At 51.3% G+C, this 23,188-nt stretch overlaps 1 protein-coding gene across 1 annotated transcript in view; it reads left to right on the top strand.

The window, feature by feature from the left end:
- The window catches only part of LOC142931112 (uncharacterized), a 49,446-nt gene extending 26,831 nt beyond the window's left edge, over positions 1–22,615 (top strand). Inside the window, exons 2-5 of the mRNA XM_076074574.1 lie at positions 8,421–8,681; positions 13,066–13,201; positions 14,031–15,149; positions 15,734–22,615. Of these exons, the coding sequence (XP_075930689.1) occupies positions 8,430–8,681; positions 13,066–13,201; positions 14,031–15,149; positions 15,734–16,581 (2,355 nt within the window). The 5' untranslated portion in view covers positions 8,421–8,429 and the 3' untranslated portion in view covers positions 16,582–22,615. The remainder of the gene's footprint in view (positions 1–8,420; positions 8,682–13,065; positions 13,202–14,030; positions 15,150–15,733) is intronic.
- The last annotated feature ends 573 nt before the right edge of the window (positions 22,616–23,188 follow it).

Genomic DNA, 23,188 nt, shown 5'->3' with positions numbered 1-23,188 from the left:
GCGCTGGTCTCGAGGGGGTAGCGCGCTGATGATGGCCTCTGCCTAGTCACGCTCTTGATCAGGCTAAATTTCAACTCCCGGGGGTTCGCATCGCCTCAACCATCGGTAGCCAAATCATCTAAACGCGTGATGTTGATTCTACATGTGGAGGGGAAACCCGGAGAAAAAAATCCACGCGACCACGGGGAGAGTAACATGCGAACTGAAAAAATATACAACACCCGTCAGGGTCGGGATCGAACCCATTGGCCCCACGGCTCGCCTGGAAGCGCATCCAGGCGAGCCGTCGGCGGCGGGCCTGGCACTGCGTCTCATCAGCAGTGCCAGGCCCGCCCGAATCGACGCCGGTGAACCGCCAGATGTCACACGGCAAGGACCGCCCCCCCTCTCTCTCCCGTCAAGACATCAAATCAAATGACCGCCCCTGCTGATGAGGCCGCCACGCGTGTCGCTGCTGGTGCAGAGTGAAGCTTGGGCTCGTGGGAGCCGGTGGGCTGTGGAGAGCGAGACGTACGTAACCCGTCTCGTTCAAGAGTAGTTCTACGGTGTCTACTTCCAACCCGCACTGAAGCAGCGCGGTGAGGTTTGGGCAAACGACACCCCGTGACTGACACGGCGCGGGGAAACTGTTGTGATCCAGCAGTGGATTGTCCAAGGGCTATGAACTGGTACGAGATCTCCGTACATCTCTCTCCAGAGATACCTTCACAAAGAGATCACACACGCCCAGCGCCAAGGCGACTGGCGAGTATTGCATTGCAGTACGCGATGCCTGATCATCGCTAACGGTGCGATTTAAGACTCCTCGAGAACATAAAACAACAAGAACAGTCATCAATTTACAAATGTAACACGGCCTCATGGTGAAATTGGTGAGTGTAGGGCGAGTCTGAAACTTATTATTTCATCGCATTTCTCTGGCCATTCCGTCGACGCACTATGCCCGAAACGTCGCCTAGTCACGCGTGTGTGTGTGTGTGTGTCATCTACCGGTCATCTCAGTCAGCACCTGCTCAGTCTGTCCCGAGACCTGTCAGCAGCGAGCCCTCTAGGTGCACCTAGCCTGGCACAGGCGCCGTGGTGACATCACCGTCACTTTGTGGCGAATGGCGGTTGTGTTGGTATTGGACATCTGTGAAAAACATCGCTTCATAGCTCATTGGACTCCGTGTTATTAATAAATACTCTGATTTTTGTTTTATGGCTACAGGAGGGGAGGGGGAGGCTTATTTATTGAAGCAGCTCGCGCTCAGATTTGTTGCCGTACGAGGAGGAGGACTCGGCGAACAAACGTCGAGTTGGCACGCAGCACCGGAGGAGTTGGTCCGGCCAAATCCAATATTGAAATTAAAAAACCTCCAGGGCCGCGTCTTAGCCCCCAGGACTCGATGACGATTGCCTCGCGGCTGAAACGCGCTCTTTGTGAGAGAATGTAGAAATGTTTTAAAATGAAGAAATTGGCTTGCAATTAAACGTATCCACACAGATGTCCCCTGTGTGTCAGGTTGCACGTGGCACACGGACGCGGTTGCGATTCATGTAGCTGAGAATTTCACAAGCAACGCTTTGGCAAAGAGGAGAGGGCGGGGAATAACGCGGCACAAAGTAGATGTGTGTCGATGTGTGTGTGTGTATGTGTGTGTCTGTGTGTGTGTGTGTCTGTGTGTGTGTGTCTGTGTGTGTGTGTCTGTGTGTGTGTATGTGTGTGTCTGTGTGTGTGTGTGTCTGTGTGTGTATGTGTGTGTGTCTGTGTGTGTATGTCTGTGTGTGTGTATGTCTGTGTGCCTGTGTGTCTCTGTGTGTCTGTGTGTATGTGTGTCTGTGTGTGTGTGTCTGTGTGTGTCTGTGTGTGTGCCTGTGTGTGTGTGTGTGTGTCTGTGTGTGTATGTGTGTCTGTGTGTGTGTATGTGTGTGTATGTCTGTGTGTCTGTGTGTGTGTGTATGTCTGTGTGTGTGTGTATGTGTGTGTGTGTATGTCTATGTGTGTCTGTGTGTGTCTGTGTGTGTATGTGTGTATGTGTCTGTGTGTGCCTGTGTGTCTGTGTGTCTGTGTGTATGTCTGTGTGTGTCTGTGTGTATGTCTGTCTGTGTATGTGTGTGTGCCTGTGTGTCTGTGTGTGTGTCTGTGTGTCTGTGTGTGTGTGCCTGTGTGTCTGTGTGCCTGTGTGTCTGTGTGCCTGTGTGCCTGTGTGTCTCTGTGTGTATGTGTGTGTCTGTGTGTCTCTGTGTGTATGTGTGTGTCTGTGTGTGCCTGTGTGTCTGTGTATGTGTGTGTGCCTGTGTGTCTGTGTGTGTGTGTGCCTGTGTGCCTGTGTGTCTGTGTGTGTGTGTGCCTGTGTGTCTGTGTGTGTGTGTCTGTGTGTCTGTGTGCCTGTGTGTCTGTGTTTGTGTGTGTGCCTGTGTGTCTGTGTGTGCCTGTGTGTCTGTGTGTGTATGTCTGTGTGTGTGTGTGCCTGTGTGTCTGTGTGTGTATGTCTGTGCGTGTCTGTGTGTGCCTGTGTGTCTGTGTGTGTATGTCTATGCGTGTCTGTGTGTGCCTGTGTGTCTGTGTGTGGGGAACGGTAGTGTAGCGGTTAGCGCGCTGCGCTATGAACCTGGCGACCCGGGTTCGATTCCCGCTCACGGCCAACACCAGTGACGATTATCTGAACCGGTCCCGGGCCTCCCCTAGGTCGACTCAGCCTCAAATGAGTACCTGGTGCGGTGTGTAAACATTGCCACTAGGGAGACAAAGGCGGTCGGGCGTGGTGCTGGCCACCCACCCCCTCGTGTACCGTTCCGGCCTTCATAGGTGCTCGTTAACAGCACTTGCCCCTACAGTCTGTTAAGGCTATATGGGGGATCTTTGTCTTTGTCTTTGTCTTTGTCTTTGTCTTTGTGTGTCTTTGTGTGTCTTTGTGTGTGTGTGTCTGTGTGTGTATGTGTGTGTATGTGTGTGTATGTGTGTGTGTCTTTGTGTGTGTCTTTGTGTGTCTGTGTGTGTGTCTGTGTGTGTGTCTGTGTGCCTGTGTATCTGTGTATGTGTGTGTGCCTGTGTGCCTGTGTGTCTGTGTATGTATGTCTGTGTGTGTCTGTGTGTGCCTGTGTGTCTGTGTATGTATGTCTGTGTGTGTCTGTGTGTGCCTGTGTGTCTGTGTATGTATGTCTGTGTGTGTCTGTGTGTGCCTGTGTGTCTGTGTGCCTGTGTGTCTGTGTGCCTGTGTGTCTGTGTGCCTGTGTGTCTGTGTGCCTGTGTGTCTGTGTGTGTGTGTCTGTGTGTGTCTGTGTGTGTGTCTGTGTGTGTCTGTGTGTGTCTGTGTGTGTGTCTGTGTGTATGCCTGTGTGTATGCCTGTGTGTATGCCTGTGTGTCTGTATGCCTGTGTGTCTGTATGCCTGTGTGTCTGTATGCCTGTGTGTATGCCTGTGTGTCTGTGGGGAGCGATAGTGTAGCGGTTAGCGCGCTGCGCTATGAACCTGGCGACCCGGGTTCGATTCCCGCTCACGGCCAACACCAGTGACGATTATCTGAACCGGTCCCGGGCCTCCCCTAGATCGACTCAGCCTCAAATTAGTACCTGATGCAGTGTGTAAACATTGCCACTGGGGAGACAAAGGCGGTCGGGCGTGGTGCTGGCCACCCAGCCCCTCGTGTACCGTTCCGGCCTTTATAGGTGCTCGCTAACAGCACTTGCCCCTACAGTCTGTTAAGGCTATATGGGGGATCTTTGTTTTATCTTTGTGTGTGCCTGTGTGTGCGTGTGTTTCTGTGTGTGTGATGTGCGGAGCGGCAGTGTAGCGGTTAGCGCTACGCTGCGCTACACAGGGGAGCTTTGTGATGTGCCGGGTCTGCGTGTGTAAACATCGCCACTGGGGAGACAAAGGCGGCCGGGCGTGGTGTTGGCCACCCACCCCTTCGTGTGCCGTGCCGGATCTTTGTCTTTCTCAGTGTGTGATGTCGGTTGTGCGTGTGTGTGTATTTGATGTCAGGTGTGCGTGTGTGTGTGTATTTAATGTCGGGTGTGCGTGTGTGTGTATTTAATGTCGGGTGTGCGTGTGTGTGTGTATTTAATGTCGGGTGTGCGTGTGTGTGTGTGTATTTAATGTCGGGTGTGCGTGTGTGTGTATTTAATGTCGGGTGTGTGTGTATTTAATGTCGTGTGTGTGTATTTAATGTCGGGTGTGTGTGTGTATTTAATGTCGGGTGTGCGTGTGTGGGGGGGGGGGGTGTTGAGGTCGACTCAGCCTCGCATGAGTAGCTGGTGCGGTGTGTAAACATCGCCACTGGGGAGACAAAGGCGGCCGGGCGTGGTGTTGGCCACCCCACCCGCTCCTGCGCCTTTCCCCCACACTCTGCTGGGGGGGGGGGGGGTCCCCAGCCCAGCAGCACCGCGTGAGGCGCCTCTCGCCCCGCGGTGTCCCCAGCAAGTTGGGAAACGGCGGCGGCGCTTTTGCGCAATAGAGAAAAATGTTCACCGCGAAAGGCGCTCCACATCCTTGCCACCCCCCCCACACACACATAGAGCCGACTTCATCTCCAGCCACCAATTAATTCAGAGACCAATTAACCCCCCCTCCCCTCCTCGTCTGAGCGACTCTCTGTTCCGAACAGAGGCGTCTGTTGGCAGCTCACGCGACACCTTTAACGCAACCTTTAACGCAGAGTCAAACGTTGGCGGACTCGCCCACCCCTCCCTGCACGCCTCCCTCCTCCTCCTGGATGCCCTAGTTGACATGGAGCAGCAGCGGCGATGGTGCTGCTACTGATGATAATGAAGAGTTTCACGAGTGGCGATGGTGCTGCTGCTGATGATGATGATGAAGAGTCTCACGAGCGGTGATGGTGCTGCTGATGATGATGAAGAGTCTCACGAGCGGTGATGGTGCTGCTGCTGATGATGATGAAGAGTTTCACGAGCGGCGATGGTGCTGCTGCTGATGATGATGATGAAGAGTCTCACGAGCGGTGATGGTGCTGCTGCTGATGATAATGATGAAGTCTCACGAGCGGCGATGGTGCTGCTGCTGCTGCTGCTGATGATGAAGAGTCTCACGAGCGGCGATGGTGCTGCTGCTGCTGATGATGATGATGAAGAGTCTCACGAGCGGTGATGGTGCTGCTGCTGATGATGAAGAGTCTCACGAGCGGCGATGGTGCTGCTGCTGCTGATGATGATGAGTCTCACGAGCGGTGATGGTGCTGCTGCTGTTGCTGATGATGATGAAGAGTCTCACGAGCGGTGATGGTGCTGCTGATGATGATGATGATGAAGAGTCTCACGAGCGGCGATGGTGCTGCTGCTGCTGATGATGATGATGATGAGTCTCACGAGCGGTGATGGTGCTGCTGCTGATGATGATGAAGAGTCTCACGAGCGGCGATGATGCTGCTGCTGATGATGATGAAGAGTCTCACGAGCGGTGATGGTGCTGCTGCTGCTGCTGATGATGATGATGAAGAGTCTCACGAGCGGCGATGGTGCTGCTGCTGCTGATGATGAAGAGTCTCACAAGCGTTGCGCAATAGCTTCTGGAGAAAGGCCACGTGCGTGACTTATGCCACGCAGCGGACCAGCTCTTAATCCCATTAATCACCACCGCCGCCGTCATCGTTATCATCATCAGAGCTGCACTCGTGGGATTAGATGGCCATCCCATGTCATAGATCATTATTGAGATATGAGTTATTTTTTTAATGTAAATATATATTCATTTTTAAAATCATGATTTGTTATAAGTAGAGACATTTACTGTGATTCAATTGAAACCCCAAGTTACATGCAAATCCATTGTTTTCTAAAATGAGAGACTTTGTGTTTAAATAGCGAACACTTTACCTCCTAATAACGTGTCTCTGGGTGCGCCATTGCATAGCATCATCAGCATCCAGCAGCAGCATCATCAGCAGCATCATCAGCAGTAGTATCATCAGCAACAGCAGCAGCTTCAGCATCATCAGCATCCAGCAGCATCATCAGCAGCATCAAGATCATCAGCATCATCATCAGCAACATCAGGACCATCGTCATCAGCATCAGCAGGCATAATCGGTATCAGAACCTACGCCTCAATGTGCGATCTCCACAAAATCTATCTCGAACTAGAACCCACAATCTGACATTGAGGGTCCTTGCCCATAAAGACCTGGCCCCTCAACTGCTCATGAGACACTGCATGTCGAAAGTGGTCCAGAGTTTGCTTGTGTTGAACCAACATCATGCTGAAATGGAACACTCCCAGAAGGCCACGTGACCGATGCATCGCTGCTCTATCTCCTTTTTACATCCCCGAGTCAAACGGTGGAAATTCCACATTTCGATGGCGGTGGGCGGGGCGGGGGGGGGGTGAGCCTGCCCATAGAACAACCACTGTCGATCTTCAGCGCGATTACAGGCTGATGACGAGGGTAGCACCATTGACATCTCTCTCCGTGTTAATGATGAGTGTGTGTCTATACACGGCGGCGTGATTCGTGCACACCGCATCCCCAACGCTGCACAATCCGCAATGCGCGCAGGGGCACACGCAGAAGATGATTTCAGCCAATCAATGATCAGTCTCACACCGTTTGTGAGACTAGCCTCAGAAGAAAGCTGTCTACGGTGTGGATCAATCCGTTTCAAAGACAATGCATCATATATTTTATTATCAGACCATTTCTTTGTTTGCATGTTCGCCATAAGTACGTGTGGTTAATGCAAACAGGATTCCTTGAAAAAATGATTCTGTTTGGTGTTTTAACATATTAACACCTGTTTTATTGCCAGAAAGGGTAAAACATTTTGCTATATTATATTCTTGGGTCTTTCGGTAACATCTATATTGTTATATAATGATCAGCCTTTACACGTGCGGGAGAAAGCCCGCGCATGCGAGGGGGAAACACTCTATCCCAGATGGAGATGAGTCCACACCATACGGGTCCATCTTCTTCTTGGAAGCCAGGGTTACAGCAACCTCCTCCACGCCCACGGGAAGGGAGTTTTGCGACATTTATGCAATCCACCAACCCTCGCCTTGTCCACAGTGCTGGGCTACAGGTCACGTGCATAGCCACCACCGCACGGCGCAGGACTCGATGCCAAGCGCACGGGGGAATCAACAGGCGATGGGCCGTGGTGCTCTCTGCTTTGATGATGCTAGCCCAGACATTGAATAGAGATATCGAGGGAGACCAACATTGGTAATTAGCTTCATACGGTATATACATGTCTAAAGATATTGATGAAGTTCAATCGCGCGCCCCTCACTCCAACCCGGAACAACTCAGAGCGTTTGTCCGAACGTGCGACTGCGTTCGTCGACCAGACTGTTAGGACGACAGCCCACATTACTTGCAGGAACTAATACATTCATTTCTTCCATCAGGGACCTTAAGATCTTCTTATCTCCAACTGCTCAGCACTCGCAGGTCTAGATTGCGGTCTTTTGGCGATCTGGCTTTTGTTAGCGTGGCACCCAAGCTATGGAACGATTTGCCACTTCAAATAAGGTCATTAATCGAAATTGGTAGATATATTTAAGTCTGCTTTGAAAACCAATCTCTTTAAAGTCGGTCGCCCTGATTCTGTTTTTGTTTCCTGCTTCTCATGCATTGCGCATTGGGATCCTAAGATGGAATCCGCATTACACATTTGAATTATTATTACTATTATCACGGACTGAACGCACTCGGGCAGTCGTCGACCTGACCCCGACCACGGCAATAACAGCCAACGCGCCGATCCAACTCCCGCTGGGCTATCCGGGTTTCGACGAGATCCTCAAGTGCCAGCCCTTGAAAATGACAAAACTCGGTCGGAGTGCCACGCGATGGACATCTCTTACAGCACGGCACGTGGGAGAGAGCGGCGCGCCGAGTGTTGGTGTGAGGGCGTCGTACGACAGAATCTCGGAAGAAAGTTGCGTTACATCTCCTTCCGTTGGGTCATTCCCTCGGTAGTGGGGTCGCACTGCTAAGTGCGAAAGCTCTGAATGGACTCTCGCATTAAAACATAGTCCAGCACAGTCGACTCTCCATTATCCGGGCTCACGGAGGGGAAATGGGGCGGCTCGGACAAAACGAAAACGTGGATCGTGTACCACGCTTCTAGATGAACGGTCCTGATCGCATTCCCCACGCAGTCGGAGTGAACAAGCAGGACGCGCCCTCTGTCGTCCATTGCTTCTTCAAGGTGCGCGCTCGCCCCACGTGTTGACGTGTCTGAGGTCACCGTGGGCACGGATTCGCTGACCCTCGATGTGCGAGGAGCAGACAATAGATTAAGGGCGCACGCGCGTCAAAGTGTGCGCGCATAAGCACAGCTGATGTGCAACCCGGGGGACGGTCTGCCCACGGATAATCGAGAAACCCACCATGCATCTGAGCACACGGCTTGCAACCGTGAGCACTTCTCTCATTGTCTCTCTGTCTCTCCCTCCCCCCGTCGGTCGGTGGCTGCAGGTTGCGATTATGACTACCAGGCCACGCGCCGCGCTCATCTCGGCGCTAGCGCTGGCCGCCGTGCTCTTGCCCACGTGTCGCGCCGGCGCTTACTACCGTGACAAGTACAAGCCGCAGGCCCAAGCGGCCCCGCTGGGGGCTGGGGCCGGCCTGAAGGCCGTGTCCTGGGACCACCAGGCGGGCGGCCTGGGCCTGGGCCTCCCGGCGCATTGGGATCAGCAGCCACAGCACCAGTGGGAGCAGCCCGCCGCGGGGATGAAGGTGAGCCGGCGGTGCGCCCGCGAGGGGGTCACACGGATAATGATGGGGGGGGGGGGGCTGCGGTGGCTAGGGGATTTTAACTGTCTCGCTTGGTATTCAGGAGGTCGTGGGTTCGATCCCGACCCTGACGCCTGTTGTATATTTGGAGTTTGCGGTGTCTCTCTCCCCCATGGTCACGTGGATTTTTCTCTGTGTCCTCTGGTTTTTTCCCCTCCACATATGGAATCAACATCACACGTTTAGAGTATTTGGCTGCTCTAAATTTCCACACGATAAACCACTTCGTTGGGCTATAATTTGTGCTAGCCAGGTCGCTTCTCAAAAAGAGCTGTATAGCTTTATACCTGGTAAAATAAAAATGGCTTCGTTTTTAAAGATAACACATTTCTGGTAGGCTCGACACGCACATGTCGGGAGCTGGAAGCCCCTCCCTCTGTCCATCAGCCCCACCCATTTTTTTACATAGCCGCGCCCACTCAAGCGCTAGCACCACTCACACAATCAGTGGATTGGCCCCTTTTGACGTTGACCCCACCCACCAACTCAGGTAGTCCCGCCCATTGGCCACATGATGAGTCGAGCACGATTAACCCAACCAATAATATATAACCATTATAATTTGCATTAACCAGCTCCCTTCGGTCTTCACACCCTGATTGGCTCACAGTGACAACATCACATTTAGAACCGAAACAGGAGGATGATTTATCCACAACTCTGGCTGTCGCCTGATGATGCTGGTTTTAATTACTGGTGAAACGTCACGGTACTCGAATTGTAAATGTTGTAGTGGGTTTACTCTCCAACACACCGGTGGTGCTGAACTAGTAACGAATTGACATGTTTTGTTTACGTGACAAACCTTGCTGATTGGCTGTCGAGTGGTGGCGAGTTTAACGACGCATTTATATTTACGGGATCAAATAAAATAACCCCTTTATTATGGATCACCATTCCTGTCTCCCCCATGTCCTTAGCCCGGTTCGCGCCATCACATCACGTCGCTTGCCAGTGATGTACCCCACAGCCGTCAAGTGTCTAGAGATGTTTAAAAAAAAGGTTTTTGGGTGATATCTCGTTATTATAAATGTGTCGCAACCCTCCACCACCCGACATGGCCAATCAGTAAAAAATGTGTCACGTTAACAAAACGCCAATTAGTTACTTCTTCAGCCCACCGGTGTGTTTGAAGAGTGAATCCACAACATTTAGAATTTATAATGACGCGATCTAACCCCCACAACATTTCTTATGAATAATACTGGTCGCGAAAGTCTACATGTTTAACTGTCTAGAGATGCATTGGCATTCAAGCACTCTGTACGTCAAACTCGTGTCTATACAATCGTCTTCATCACCGGCCACGATCCATCTATCCACTGCTGGATGAGGGCCTCCCCAAGCCACCACCGCCGTCAGCCTTGCGACGATCCTGCGATGTCATAAGCCCCACTTATCGTGCGTAATCCCTGAAAGTGGTGACTTTTGTCGCGCGCTTTAACGAGAACCCGAGTCGCTCACCGAGCAGAGATCCCCGTTTTGTATCCGTACATCGCGCTCACATGCGGGAACTCATTATCCCCAGATGACCTCGGCTCAGTAAAGTGCTCGGTAAAGCAAAACATTTGGCGTGCTTTCAAGCACTCCCATCTGTATGCCGATTGCGCTGCCAGTCTCCTGTCACGAGTCGACGATGACGATGATTCATCACAACGGGCGTGGGTTCGCCACATCAAAGCGCTCTCTTCCCCACCAGTAGGGACCTGGGAGAACATCCCCAGCGTGCAGGGCTCTCTCCATTAACATGCCAACACGGAGATGCAGGATTCCTGCAGCAATAGAGGCCACCGGCGTTAGACAAAATCATTGCTCGCCTTGAATGCATCCCCCGATGTTTGCGAGATCGTGGAAAAGAAGCGGGGGTCGAGCGTCGGTTACGTCTTGGGATGTTGGCCGCAAGAGGCCTGCCAGGTGTTGAGAGGCGCGGGGATGAGTGTCGCCCTCCTTGGGCTCAGCGCAAGGTCTGCGGTTGCCTTCCTCGCTGCGAGTGGAAATTAAATCGCCGAACATCCCAATGTGGTGGCGGCACTCCTCTTGAAGTGGCGTGAACGAGACCCAGCGAGGCTTTCCTGGCTGCACAATCGGCATTATTATAATAATAATTGATCAATTATTATAATCGTTGCTGGGGATGGCTGAGGAAAAAGGATGTTCGTTCCAGAATCCCCCCTCCACCCCCCGAGTCAGCCCATCCGATGCCGCCGAGTTTGCCGCATTCCCATCATTACGATGCATTCCATCGCTCGAGCTGCCACCACTTGGATCTCTTCCTCGCATAAATCTGTTCCACTCTATAAATGCGCATTCACATTTAGCATGCACGAAAGCGCTCCTTGAATCTCATCAAAGTTCCTCATGCTAATGGAAAAGTCTTCCCGTCACGGTAATAGGCAGCACAGCCTCACTCAGTGACAGCCGGGCTCCCGCGTGAGAATATTTGGCCGATGCCATCGTGAGAAATGCAAGTCAAACGCTTTTCTGTGAATTATGAGGAAACCCACCACAAGTGGAAAAAGCGTTCAGGCCACGTTTTTTTGTTTGCTTTGTCCAACGTCTTTTCAGTTGGCGGCCTAAACAACAACACGGCTGCACGCTCAGCTCCATTGAGCCGGTGGTCTCGACAAGGCTGAGGGCATCATACATGCGATGCCCTCGGCACCATGACACGCACGCGAGGCAGGCGCATGCTCGTAATCCAGGGTTGTGGAGGCAGCGAGGGGTTGGTGGCTCCCAGCGCAAATTATGCGAAATTCCCTTCCCGTGGGCATCGAGGTGGAGCCATTCCCTGGCTTCCAAGGAGAAGGCGGCACAGCAAAAATGTGGACTCCGCCTGTTCCATCTATATGGGATAGTGTTCCACCCTCGCACGCGAGGGTTCTATCAGGGGGTTTCGGTTTTCTCCCACATGTATAAACACACGTGAATTGGCTGATAGCACTTTAATAAAGAGAGGGCCACAGGGCTTAATCAATTGTTGGCACCGGCTCATTGGCTCATCATTGCGTAGCCACCCTCCCACTTGCCTGCGGATCCTGGTGCCATCAGAGTTGTTCTCCCTCTATCTCTGCGCGAGAGCGAGCAGACATTGTTCGGCGGCGCAGTATTACGATGATGGGAGCCGTGTCTCTGTGAACAGCGGGGCACCCACGTGCGTTGTCAAACCTCCATGGCGTGCACGGCGTCGTGCATGAGGAGGGAGCTGGAGAGGGGAGCGTGCAAGCGCGCGTGAGACGCGCCGCGTTGCTTGCGCGTGGCTGGGTTGGGTGGACGCACGGAAGTGCACTGTGGAGCAGGAGGTCCTGGGTTTGATCCCAACCCTGATGCCTGCTTCATTTTTGGAGTTTTCCTGTCTCTCCCTGTGGTCGCGTGGATTTTTCACCGGGTCCTCCGGTTTTTCCCTCCGCATTTAGAATCAAAATTACCGGTTTAATGTGTTTGGCTACTATAAATGTCCACGTAATAAGCCACTTCTTTGAGCTATCATTTGTGGTCAGGTCCCTTATGAAAAAGAGCTATATGACTCAGTGGGCCTTACCTGGTAAATAAAATAATATATAGAAGGCGTGGACGTGAGCAGCGCGAGAGGGCTTCGTGTGAATCATTGGGCCTCATCATCACGCAATCTGACGGCAGGGATAAAGGCCGCCAAGGCAATGGTGAGCAGGGCCTGCCGGGCCCCAAGGGGGACCGTGGGCTGGTCGGACAGCTTGGGCAACCTTGCATCAAGAGCGCACCCGGTCACGTTGGGAAAAGCCCAAAATTATAAATAAAATTAACATTTTTTCAAATGTAAGTTTTTTTTTCTAGTAGGGAATTTCGCATCGTTTGCGCTGGGAGCCACCAACCCCTCGCTGCCTCCACAACCCTGGATTACGGACATGCGCCTGCCTCGCGTGCGTGTCATGGTGCCGAGGGCATATTCCAACCGAGTAATTTGCAGGAAAATATTTCGTACAAGATGGCAGATTTACGACCGTGACGTGGGGACACGATGGCCTACTCTTGCAAATTACATCACGGAATCTTTGAAATCCACTCCGCAGCAGATAGCGTGAAGCATTTCAAAGGTTCCTACACCTGCAGGGTTAATTGGGGGCACCCGGTAGATTCGAACCATGAATCTCTGTGACAATATGCGAACGCGCGACTGCATAGCAGTGTTCACCGCCTAATAAATGATACATAATGACAGTGATGGTTACGGTGGTCATGTTGAGGATGATTATAATGATGATGGTGTGCGCTTGTGCGACGCAGGTGTCAGGCACTGTATAATTAAGGCATGCTGATGATTATGATGATGGTGTGTGCTTGTGCAATGCAGGCGGCTGGACAATGGGACCAGGGGCCGGGCCAGGGTTTGAAAGCGGGCGGAGCATGGGAACCGCAGCCTCAGGGTGGTTACAAGGCAGGGCAGATGGCGGGGCAACTGCCCCAGGCCGGCAAGGACAAGTACAAGGGTGAGTGGGGGTGACCTGTGCGCACACGTGAGACGCTCCGGCCTGGAGGTCACTGGATACCGGGGTTGTGAGATTTTAACTACCCCGCCTGGTATACAGGAGTTCGTGGGTTCAATCCCGACCCTGACACCTGTTGTAAATTTGGAGTTTGCATGATTTCCTCGTTTTTTCCCCTTCCACATTTAGAAACATGCATTTCGAGAATTTGCCTGCTATTTAATTTCAAAGTGATGCACCGATTCATTCGGCAATCATATGTGGCCAGGTCGCATCTGAAAAACAGCTATATAGCTCAGTGGGCCTTACCTGGTAAAATAAAATATAGTCAAATAGTAGAGTGTCTCTGGGGTGCGAGAGGCAGAGCCGGTACTGCTAAGATCCTGGTTTCCGATCCAGGTTTCCACCGTCTGCAATAAAACTGCATTCTCAAGTAGAGTGAACTTATGGCCTCAGCCTGATACCAAAAACGTATTTTAGTTTTTATTTATCTTATTCCAGTTCTAAGATGTACATGTTTTTAGTTTCATTGCCGTGCAACGAGCCAACTTTTTCATGACATTGAAAGCTGTCATGTCCATATTGTGGATAAAGAGGTACAGTATATTGAATTGATCAGAAGTAGTTATGGATGTTATCTTTAGAGGCCATTCTCCAACACAACGTGATGCATTGCTGGCTGCAGTGTTCCAAAACATATTTTTTATTTCCTCTCACCAATAGCAGTTGAAATATTATTTTGACAAATTTAAAAAAAGCGATTTTGTATGAATATTAAGGTAGAATTGTGAGCATTAACTCGAGTGGCTATGTGCGTGTGCTTGTGTAACAGGTGTCGCCCCAGTGATGCCGGCTGGCATTAAAGGTGAAAAGGGACACCAAGGCGATCAGGGAGCACGGGGACCCCCAGGGCCACAGGGCCCCCCTGGGCCCCAAGGAAACGGATTGCCAGGTCCTCGTGGCCTACAGGGCCCACCAGGGCCTCCTGGATTCTCCAGCATTGGCAAACCAGGAATGCCAGGGATGCCAGGAAAACCAGGGCTCGGAGGCCAGCAAGGCCCCAAAGGTGACTTGGGCCCACAAGGTCAGCCAGGCCACAAAGGCCTGCCTGGGCTTCCAGGCCTTCCCGGGCCATCAGGCCAGTCTATTACTGGAAAGCCAGGCCTCCTGGGGCCACAGGGCCTCCCAGGGCCCGCGGGACAGCCAGGACCAAAAGGTGACCAAGGACCGCCGGGCGTGTCAGGTCTCAAGGGCGAAAATGGTCATGGGATTCAGGGCATCCCGGGCCCGAGAGGCCTACCAGGCCCCATTGGACCACCCGGTCAGCCAGGCTTGCCAGGCGAAGGAAAACCAGGCTATGACGGCATGCCGGGTAAGGCAGGCCCAATTGGACCTGTTGGGCCACATGGGGAGCTCGGGCCTATGGGTCCTCCAGGGCCAATTGGACTTCCTGGTCCTATGGGAATGCCAGGTGAAGGCAAGCCTGGCTTGGATGGTCTTCCTGGCTTAAAGGGACCTCCAGGGGATAAGGGCCATCAAGGCCTACCCGGGATGCCTGGGCCACCGGGCTTCCCAGGCATTGGCAAGCAGGGCCTGCCGGGCCCCAAAGGGGATCGTGGGCTGGGCGGACAGCTTGGCCAACCTGGCATCAAGGGTGCACCTGGTCACGTTGGGCTGCCAGGCCCCTTAGGGCCCAAGGGTGACAAAGGCCTTCCAGGACTGCCAGGCCCTCAGGGTCCACCAGGAGGAGGCGGTCTGCCGGGATTTAAAGGCGAACCAGGGCACATGGGTTCACCTGGCCTGCAAGGGCCGAGAGGCGAACCAGGACTCGATGGCCTGCCTGGGAAGGGAGGCCTGCCGGGAGATGTTGGAGAGCCAGGACCCAAAGGACTGCCCGGGGCCCCTGGACTCAAGGGTGAACCAGGCCACAAAGGACACCAGGGACTTCCAGGTGAGTAAGGAGTGGGGAAACTTAAGTCCTCTACCACAAGTTGTGACAATTATGGAGTGGCGATCGAGTGACCATCGACAGGACTGATATCCTTCTGTCAGTCCATGTGGCATCATGCTGTATTATTTTGGCCCACAACGACACGACACAGGTGTGGCCTAGTCAGGGGCAGAATCAAGGATGGTTGTAAAGTCGTATTTTGATCGACGTTCCATCCTGGTCATTCGATGATGTACATCAGGAAAACATATGACAGGAAGTGGTTTGACGCTGTTCTGACAATTCTGCAAGGCAGTGTCAGGTGGCAATTTGAGCAAATTGCTGGTTTGAATGAGCAATGCTTGGGACACAAATATCTCTAAGCCGCTGTGTAAAAATCACCACAGGAAAACCGAACCTAGCTGAGACTGCTTGCACATGAACCATGACATAATGCCCTGATGATTATAAGTTAAAAATAGGACTTTGGACTTAGAGAATGTAAGACAAAACATTTGTATAGATTTATACTAACATTGTTTTAGTGAAACACAATTATAGTAATTTTTTGCCATATGTGTACATTTTCCCTTCCTTGCGTACAGGTATAACCGGCGCACCTGGGGGTAGAGGAGAACTTGGCCTGGCTGGGCAGCCGGGACCCAGAGGCCTGGCCGGAATTCCAGGCATGCCAGGGCCTGTGGGCCCTATCGGCATACAGGGAATCCAGGGGCCAAAAGGAGAGCCAGGGGTGCCGGGATTGCCAGGGCCGCAAGGAGAAGGCAAGCAAGGCCTACAAGGCCCATCGGGGCCCGCGGGAAATCCAGGTCTTCAGGGCCCTCAGGGTCCGCCCGGTCTTCCCGGCCCACCAGGCCCGCCTGGCCTTCCTGGCGTGGGGCAGCAGGCCGGCTTTGGAGACTTCCCCGACAGCGCGGCTGTGGCAGGCGCCTCAGACGGCCAGAAGGCAGGCTCGCAAAAATACAGGGGCCAAAAGGGCAAGTACGACAAGGGCCAGGGCGGGAACGGCCAGGCCAACGTGCTTCCCTTGACGGCGGGTTCCGCGTCGGCCTTCACGGCCCGCCTGTCAGCTCCGTTCCCTCCGGCCGGGCAGCCCATCAAGTTCGACAAGGTCATCTACAATGGGCAGGGCCACTACAACCCATTGACGGGCGTGTTCACGTGCGAGGTGGCGGGCGTCTACTACTTCGCCTACCACGTGCACGTCAAGGGCGCCAATGTGTGGGTGGCGCTCTTCAAGAACGGCGTGCCCGTCATGTTCACGTTCGATGAGTACAAGAAGGGCACACTGGACCAGGCGTCGGGCAGCTCGGTGGTGGAGCTGCGCCCAGGAGACCAGGTCTTCATCCAGATCCCCTCTGATCAGGCCGATGGCCTCTACTCCACCGATCACATTCACTCCTCCTTCTCCGGCTTCCTCCTCTTCGCGGTCTGAGGCCACCGCCGCACTCGCTCCCCCCCCCCCCCGCCTCCCCCGCCTCCCCCGCCTCCGACGCGTAAACCCCTCTCCTGCCCAGACGATACCTTCCCACGCCTCGTGACACGTCGTTATTCCATTGGGCCATCTGCGTTAGCCATACAGTCATCATTATTATCATATGCATACCATCAGTAACCACTGAATTGGCCTAGTTTACTTCAGAGTTGTAGCAGACTAACTTTACTGATCGGCAAATCCCCCCCCCCCGACCCCCTCCACCAGTGTTTGGAAAGCACAAACGTTTATTCCTTGGTGCCTCTATATCTTCCTTACACGGGCACATCGTAGATGCTAAAATGCAGTATTACCATAACGTATGATCAAATATTATATGGCGCACGTGCACACTCGTTCACATATACAAAGACGTGCCTACACAAATACACACAGATAGACGGTCATGGGTTGATTGAGTAAGTGGAGATGTTTGCTAAATTTGAATCAAGTCGCAGTGCATTCCCTGCCACATTTATTGGTCAAAACTATTTTATTCTAACTCTGTGGTGAGCCTTAGGCAGCTGACAAAGTGATAAGTGGGCACAAGCAGGCAACAGGATAATTATCCACATATTGCCCTGCTTGGTATTACAATATCTATGTTTCCACAGTTCAGACATTGCTAAAACCTGAGTACCATTTGATCCAAGGGTGTAGAGTGGGTCCTGTGTTGCTAACGCCTTTCCGCTCTCAGCGGCCTGTTCACTGTCCCAAGGCCTTATTTCGCAGGCATGAGTCACCTGCATTGGTGTCCTCTGGTTATCAACCAGCAGCCACGCTCGCATTTCTCATGCTTTAGATTGGCGCAGTAGCCGTCAATTCGTTTGATCTCGCAAAAACGGGAAATGTAGACCCTCGGTGTAAATGTGTACTTCAGTAGCAGACACTTTTCCTCTGTAATTTTCAGTTGTGAAGCAGCTGTATAGTGCACAGAGTGAGTTTGAGGTTGTGATAGTGCAGTTGATGTCCATATGGAATTAAATATACAACTCGGAACCCGAGCTAAAGAGAAGAACAAAACTACATCGGCTTAGCTCGTGGTTTCAGAATTACCGAAGTAATTGTAGTTTAATGTTTGTCTGAACCTAAATAATTTTTTATATCATAGTTAATATGTAAAGGTCATTTAATATATAAAATGTAATCATTGCAGTTAGAGGTTTATGAATACAGTAATAGCTAATTTGGTGGTTGGAGGAGATGGTGTAAAAGGCTCCCGGTCACGGATAATGACGGTCACGGATAATGTAATGAACTCGAGGGACCACGCCATTACGCTAAGCATCCCACATTCACCTTAGCGAGGCCCTATCCTTATGAATGCAGAGAGGGACCACGCAGCCCCCCATGCAAGTATCGTTATTAAATACCCGAGTGCATCTTGCGGGCGATTCTACGCAGGCGAGTATTTTAAAGACACGCGGCACACGTTCAGAATGCTTAACGGACCCGCTTGACGGGAGAGTTTAACTTTGAGCACCAAAATACATGCACGTTGACAGAACCTCTTCCACCCTTTAACCATCTGTACTGGAAACACTTTGCCTTGGCGTAAATGGACACCGTACCGAAAGCCATCTATAACCCGATAAGCATCATAGGATCTAAGAGATATAAGTATTTGTCATTATTCGCGATGCTTTTGTTCCTCGCTGCCTCAAATCTCTTTGTTTTTGCCAAAACGTGCCACGCGTCACTTTTACCGTTCCATGCATTCGTCTGGGTTGGGGCCCAGTTGCATTCACGTCAACTTGCCAACCTGGGCCTGCCAGTGTAAGCACATGGCCCCCGCCGGTGGCTTTAAACGTTGCCACATGTGCCACCTTGTGCCCAGGACATCCTATGGCCGTGTGGTCACATGTTCCCTGGCTATGGTGGCCCACCTGTCCAGCACTTGACCTCGACAGTCTGGGAATTGGCTTCTGTGTTCAGGGGGCAAGGGAGAGGGGGGGCGCAGGAATTGATTTCTACTGAGATCTAACGACAGTTTTGTGTAGAAGTTTATTGCAGGAGACTCCTACAGTTTTGATGAGACCGAGGCTGTGACCTGAGAAAATTTGTCCTGGCCTGGGCCTGTGGAAAAGTTCACGAAACCCTCGCACTGGACCACCTACAACAAGGCGAACGCTTTGGCCCTGTGTGTTCACCGATCGTGGTGACCACTTAGCCAGTGTGATACCACGTCGTCATAACACACATTGGCATAACAACTCGGCCGCATTAAAGCTAATCTCAGTCTTTGCTGTGAGGCGTCTTGAGATGTTTTATTAGCATTTGGACGCTACGTAAATAAATAAATAAATTTGACATCCTTTCTGCCATCTGAACAACGAACTCTGATGCATTGGCCAGTGCAGACACACACGCAGGCACGCATTGCTTTCTCTGACCCAAGTCCACCCGCCCATCACACCTTATCTGCATCGCATCGCAAATTGCCGCGACAATTAATATCGCCGCACGGTCCATAACGCGACTATGTCAGAATTCCTGCAATGATTTCACGTTGCCATTCTTGTACATCGTAACCACTCATTCTGGTGTAAGTGTATCTTTAACTTCCTGGGCCCTGCATTAGTCGACATCTGCATAATCTCAGCCCCGGACTATCGGTTGTACATCTGTGAATGGGCGCTGTGTTCACAGTGCTCCTTTGTGATCGTTGAACACAGCACCCCCCCCCCCCCTTAAATAAAAAAAACTGCCAGCAACTCCCGAGCACTAATAGCGGACGAGAAGGCGTCTGTTGAAGTGAACGAAGTTATGGGAACATGAGAAAAGACAGCACTGGCAGGGAGTCCCCAGAGCTGGGCAGCGCGAGCAAATGAGTGAGCCCGTCCAAGTCCGTCCGAGCGAGTCCAAGTCTGTTTTAGTCCATACGAGCGAGTCCGAGTCTGTTTTAGTCCATACGAACGAGTCCGAGTCTGTTTTAGTCCATACGAACGAGTCCGAGTCTGTTTTAGTCCATACGAACGAGTCCGAGTCCGTCTGAGCGAGTCCGAGTCTGTTTTAGTCCATACGAGCGAGTCCCGTCCGAGTCCGTCCGAGCGAGTCCATCTGCGCAAAACTGTGCCCTGCAGGCCTTCAGAACGAAAAAGGCTCTGTCGATGGACGCCGTGCAGTACGCCCACGTTTCAGATATGTTTACGGAATGAAGTTTATACGAAAATTCTCTATTATTTGTAGTTGTACTTCGCTATGACGCCAGACTATGATCGCGATTGCAACGCACGGTAAGCTAACAACCGATGGTTTTAAATACAGCTAACACCTGGGGTCGTATTCAGCTCCCCTTTCAGCCTGTCTGCGACCTCCCCTCTCTATCACTCTCGTCTTTAAAAGTTAAAGAATGGAAGATTGAATTTGGGTTGGGCTCTGAACCAGAGGGTTGCGAACTGACTTTTTATATATGGGAGCTGTATGAGTTCATAATTAAGAGCTGGAGGTCTTCATGGCCAGTGCTGTTGATGTCGAGGTCGTCTGTAGTCCAAGCAAGGTTGAGAAGAACTGCTGGTATAAGCATTGTAGAGCATTTCAACCATTCAGTGCTTATCAGATTACTGGAATCAAATCTGTTACATTTGCCTTTAATTTGACATTATTCCGATACGCTAAGAGGTCTTCATCCATCGCAATGAGCCTCTTCATAACATTGATCCCCCCCCCCCCCCCCATGACATCGAATAGATGTTTGGCTCAAACGAGAATTGAGGCGGAGTTCATCTCCCGTTCACAGCCCTGGGTCAGTAGTGGACATTCCACATGCCTATGGCAGGGTACGAGTCTGTCTGTAGGACAACCACCGTTGACTTTGTCAAAAAGGTGGTGCTCTTTTTTGATCGCGCGATGATCCAAGTCTGAAAAAATAAGAATCGGATTTTACCGCTTTTCTGCCAATAAAACAGTAGTCGTGTTAAGATGTTCAAACACCGAATAGAAACCTTTTTGCGAGGGATCGTGTACTGCATTAACCACACACGGTACTTGTGGTGAACATGCAAACAAACATTATCTGGTAATATATTCATTGTCCTTGAAACTGATCGGCCTCCAGCAGAGACAGCAGCCTTCTTTAGAGGGTCATCTCACCGGTGTCAGACCAGAGAACGCCAGAAGGCGAACAGAGACAATGCCACTATCGGAGCAATTATAGCTCGGGGTGAGCAGAAAGGGTAAAACCGATTCATATTTTTCCATACTTTGATACTGGCAAAAAATCAAGTCTGTATATCCTCACGGTGACCTGTACGCACCACTGTACTTTAAGATGTAGTATGGGCATGAGATCGACGTATGGGCATGAGATCAATGTATGGGCATGAGATCAATGTATGGGCATGAGATCAATGTATGGGCATGAGATCAATGTATGGGCATGAGATCAATGTATGGGCATGAGATCAATGTATGGGCATGAGATCAAGGTCTATGGGATCACTTCCAGTGCCTAGCGCTGAACACTGTGGGCGAAGGGAGCCCACAGCACCCACGAGGCCTGTGTGGAATGCGGGGCTCACAGTTCGTGAAGCATCTGTGCCGGGGCAGGACGGCTGGGTTCCTCGGCACGTTGCTGACTAAATGGCAGCTGTTCTTGTCCGAAGATGCATTCTTACTATTCCCACCACGCCTTTGTTATTCATATATATGTTTTCAAATCAACATTGAGCAACTGAAAAGAGTTGGGCCGAACCGCCAGCAGACGAGCGTGTCACTAAACTAGGACGATGATGTCACGTGTAGTGATAGAACATGGGGGTTTGTTGTTGTTATTGCTCGGGTTGCAATAATGTTACAGGGCACTGCAATAATAGTTACGGTACGATCCCTCGGGGGGAGGGGGGGGGGGAAACAGGTGTGAGAGAAAGGATGAAATTGTGTTAACGCAGTGTCTCATTGGATTGCCATTCACACCCGAGGTCGGTGTGGCACTCATTAGACAAACACGGCCGTGATCGTTTTGCTCTTTAACAAATTTGCATCGACAAACCAAAGGGGGGGGGGGAGGAATTTAGTTACATGGACTCCTCTACTTACGAACACTCGACTTAGGAACTTTCAGAGATACGAAGAAACCTGTCCGCACAGTCCAGTTGCCTGTTCGGACCGAGAGTCGTAAGTTCGACTGCCGCGCAATAGACGGCGGTGGTGGCATCGACATCTTCAGGAGATTCCACAACTTTTAAAGCCAGTCCCCCGTGTTTAGTGTACAACAACGCGTTTGGAATTGACAGAGGTAAAGTTGGCCTTACGAACAAATCGACTTACGAACAGACCTCTGGAACTTAACTCGTTCGTAAGTAGAGGAGTGCCCTGCACTCACTTCAAGTTGCTTTGTGCAACCGATGCGCGCAGGACTGGGCCCTCTCAACTGCAGCTCCGGCGACGACTGCGAATGGTAGCCACGCGTTTGTCGCAAAAGGCTCCCTCGCTTCGCACCATTGGTCTTTAAGCCTCATTATTTATTGTCACAACAGAAGACGCGGGCATGCCACGATCCTGCAAATGCGTGTTCCTTACTTTAAAATAAAAAAAACGCTTTACCACCAAAACAAATGGGAAAATGGGTTTTAAATTGTATTAATTTAAATATCAGGGTTTTTTTTATTCTTGCAGTTTCCAGAAGAAATACATAACATTTGAGACTCGAGAGTTGTTGGTGAACTGCTGATATTGTTACTGTGACTGCAGCTGTGTTTTTGTGTGTTTATGCGCACACACACACACACACACGTGTCTTAAAGCATATTACAGTACTATTGTGGCTGTTCTTTTTGCTGTTCTTGCGTGTGTTACAAAAGAGACCAACTAAGACACACGGGCAGCTGACGGAGGGGGTCTTCCCTCAGTGGAAGGGAACGCTAAGCTTTGTCGCTACATGGTGCTGTTATTAATAATGGATGGTTGCTCTGGCACTTGCATGCTATAACTGCATTCTGAAACGGTGCTAAATCTTTGTACAGAACTACACAATAAAGTGCATTCCTGTTCTTAAGCGATGGTCTCCGCTGGTTTATTTGAAAGTTTCAATCTGTGGCGCGTTTCTTGAAAAAACGGATCTACGTTTTATCTCCCAGTGCTGGATCATTGTTCTAGGTCACTGCCTGGCCTTTGCATTCAGTACATCAGAAGAGTATAACCTCCAGGCTGTGCGTGTGCACGTGTTACACGGTTTATGTGTCAAACTGCGACCCCTATCTAATTGACCACAGAGACAAACTCAATATATTAGTCAATCACGCTTGTGGGCCTTTAAAGAACAAAACATTATGGGGCACTTTTCGGCAAATGTCTCCTGCGCCCACGGTGGCTTGGAGATGTTAACTACCTCACCTGGTATGCAGGAGGTCGTGGGTTCGACGCGGCCGCGTTGATCTTTCTCTGGGTCCTCCGGTTTTTTATCTCCACATTTAGAATCGGCGGGCGTTTCTGAGGAGTATTTGGCTGATTTCAATTTCCACGGAATGATAAGCCACATCGTTGGGCTATCGTTTTTGCTAGCCAGATCTTTTCTGAAAAAGAGCGACATAGCAGGTCAGTGGGCCTTACCTGGTACAATAAAAAATAA

Source organism: Petromyzon marinus, chromosome 49 (assembly GCF_048934315.1).
Source record: "Petromyzon marinus isolate PM22_M1 ecotype Great Lakes invasive population chromosome 49, UKy_Petmar_22M1.pri1.0, whole genome shotgun sequence".
Taxonomy (NCBI): Eukaryota; Metazoa; Chordata; class Hyperoartia; order Petromyzontiformes; family Petromyzontidae; genus Petromyzon; species Petromyzon marinus.
Note: the sequence above shows the minus strand (reverse complement) of the source record. Positions and strands in the feature narration are given on the sequence as shown.